The sequence below is a fragment of the Octopus bimaculoides genome, chromosome 16 (genome assembly GCF_001194135.2).
Source record: "Octopus bimaculoides isolate UCB-OBI-ISO-001 chromosome 16, ASM119413v2, whole genome shotgun sequence".
In the NCBI taxonomy this organism is placed as follows: Eukaryota; Metazoa; Mollusca; class Cephalopoda; order Octopoda; family Octopodidae; genus Octopus; species Octopus bimaculoides.
Window position 1 is genome coordinate 39,181,016 of NC_068996.1, and position 3,014 is coordinate 39,184,029.

The following is a 3,014-nucleotide window of genomic DNA, read 5'->3' on the forward strand; positions in this document are numbered from 1 at the left end:
TAGTGGGTGCTTTTTACATGACACCAGGACAGGAGTCAGTCAGGCGGGCCTAGCATCCATCATGTCTGGATAGTGCTTTTTACGTGCCATCAGCATGCGGGCCAGTCGGGGGGTACTGGCATCGGCCACATTCAGATGGTGCTTTTTATGTGCCACCGGCACAGGAGCCAGTCAAGCAGACTTGGCATCAACATTATATACACACACACACACACACACACACGTGTGCATGTGTATGTATGTCTGTGTTTGTTCTCCACCACTGTCTGACAACCAGCGTTGGTGTGTTTATGTCCCCATAACTTAGTAGTTCGGTAAAATAGACTGATAGAATAAGTACCAAGCTTAAAACAAAATATTTCAAGGCAGTGCCCCAGATGATAATAGACAATGCATGTGAAAATAAAATCACTGTGTTAGGAACGATGTCTATAGAGCACATGCATTTCTGATATGCTTCATCAGCTATGGACATTGAATTCACAGGTCAGAGAACTACAAAGGATCGGCTATTTTGATATTTAAATGGAAAAATTGTACATTCATTAATACGCATAATAGTTGGTTAAGCCACAATTAATTAATTAAAGGTGAACAAAGCAGCATGGACTGAAATATAGGAATGTACAGTTATATTTAACAAGGAAAATCCTTTGCTGTGGAAACTGTCTCGGAAGAAAACTTTTATGTCCTAATCAGGGAAAAGGGTACCATGCATACAATCTTTATTGGTCCTATAAAATTAGGGAGATTAATATATTTGATGTTAATCTTCAAATTTATTATCATAATAAAGGATGCTAGAAGGTGCGTGGCTTAGCGGTTCAGATATTCGCCTCACGACTGTAAGGTCAATAGTTCAATTCCCAGTGATGACTTGTACCCCCGAGCAAGACACTTTATTTCATGTTGCTCCAGTCCACTCAGCTGGCAAAAAGGAGTTGTACCTGTAATTCAAAGGGACAACCTTGTCACATTCTGTATCATGCTGAATCTCTCTGAGAACTACGCGTCCGTGGAGTGCTCAACTACCAACATGTTAATTTCATGAGCAGGCTGTTCCATTGATCGCATAAACTGGAATCCTCGTCACCATTACCAACGGAGTGCCAGAAAGGTCAAAGGATGCTAACAAAACTGGTTTTGATTGTGGTTGGGAATCCCCCCCTCCACAGACTGAAAGCACCTGTGTAATATGACGTTATATGTTTGTTAAATCCCACATTCATCATCATCCCCATCAATTAATGTTCCATGGCTTGGATGGCTTGACGAGGACTGATATGTCCAAGGACTGCACTGAGCTCCATTGCCCTTCCTAATGCCAATTACTAATACACAATTCTTTCTTAATAATATACATATACTCTGTTTGCGAAGACCTGTTGGGGCAAGTGAAATCGAAATCGTGATTGAACCATACTCGATGACTGGCACCCGCGCCAGTGGAGCACTAACAGCACTGTCCGAGCGTGTTCATTGCCAGAGCAGCTGTCTGGTTTCCATGCTAGTGGCCCGTAAATAGCACCATTTGAGCGTAATTGTTACCAGAGTCGCCTTCGGCCACTTGTAGTGGTGGCACATTAGAAAATCATTCGAGCGAGGTCATTGCCAGTGCCGCTGGACTGGCTCCTGTGCAGGTGGCATGTAAAAAAACACCTTTTTGAGCGTGGCCGTTGCCAGTACCATGTGACTGGCCCTTGTGCCAGTGGCACATAAAAGCACCCACTACACTCTCGGAGTGGTTGGCGTTAGGAAGGGCATCCAGCTGTAGAAACTCTGCCAAATCAGATTGGAGCCTGGTGCAGCCTTCTGGCTTGCCAGTCCTCAGTCAAATCGTCCAACCCTCGCTAGCATGGAAAGTGGACGTCAAACGATGATGATGATGATGATGATATACATATATATGAGGGTGCATGGCTTAGGGGTTATGAATGCAAGATCATGGTTTCAGTTCCTAGACTGGGTGGTGTGTTGTGTTCTTAAGCAAAACACTTCACCTCATATTGCTCTGCAATCACTTTAACATCTAATGTGTGGCACACAATGAACCTGTTCAAACAATATTGAGCTAATGTATGGCACACATATTTGATCACTAAATAAATCATTTGTGCAGGTCATTTGGCGAAAGCTGAACACACGTATGTCGTCTTTGACAGAAGGGTCCATCATTTATAAATGAAATTGCAGCAATAAACAAAAATTATAGCAAGCATTATTGATGATGATGATGAAGATGATGGTGGCAATGAAGATGATAGTGGCGATGAAAATGGTGGCAATGAAGATGGTGGTGATGAAGATGATTATGATGATGGTGATGATGAAGATGATGAAGATGAAGAGAATGATTGGAGTTCATACTAAAAGCAACAGAAAATCTTTTAATTGTTGAAAATGGAGACTTACACTAGATATATTCCAGGTAATATACAGTGGTATGATGTTTTTTCATTCATTGTAATTTCATCAAGAAATTAGTTTTTCGTTCTACTCAGTATAAATATGATTTGACAAAACTAAACACAATGATTTCACTTTACTGAGAATTCTTTAGTTTTTGCCAAACCTTTTACTCTTGCCAAGGTGGATTGAATCTCAGGTTTTTATCATTGCTTCTTCATAATTTACGAATTACAGATAAAAGTAATAAGTGAGACTTACTTTAAGTAGTATTTTAAGCCATCTGAGCTATATGCTTCTTCCCATCCATAAGGTAAGGCTGAAAAAAAATAAAAAAAAAATAAAACAAGAGAAAACTATAAATTACAACAATCATGTGTATATATGTATAAACAAACTTACATTTGATTTTATTAGAAGCGTTAAAATGTGTATTGTATGATACAGACAAGAAGGTGATATTTTTTCAAATGCAGCGTTGTCATTAACACAGTAGAAATAATGGATAATGTTGCCCTTACGAGGCAGGAAAAGTTGTCAGCTGCCTTGTAAGGGTAATGTTACCCATTATTTCTGCTGTCTTAATAGCAATGCCACATTTGAAAGAA

The 3,014-nt window shown here is 39.9% G+C and overlaps 1 protein-coding gene across 1 annotated transcript in view; it reads right to left on the minus strand.

Annotated features, from left to right (window-relative positions):
* The window catches only part of LOC106874692 (uncharacterized), a 119,151-nt gene that overhangs the window by 3,312 nt on the left and 112,825 nt on the right, over positions 1-3,014 (minus strand). The window contains exon 19 of the mRNA XM_052973493.1: positions 2,668-2,725. Within this exon, the coding sequence (XP_052829453.1) occupies positions 2,668-2,725 (58 nt within the window). The remainder of the gene's footprint in view (positions 1-2,667; positions 2,726-3,014) is intronic.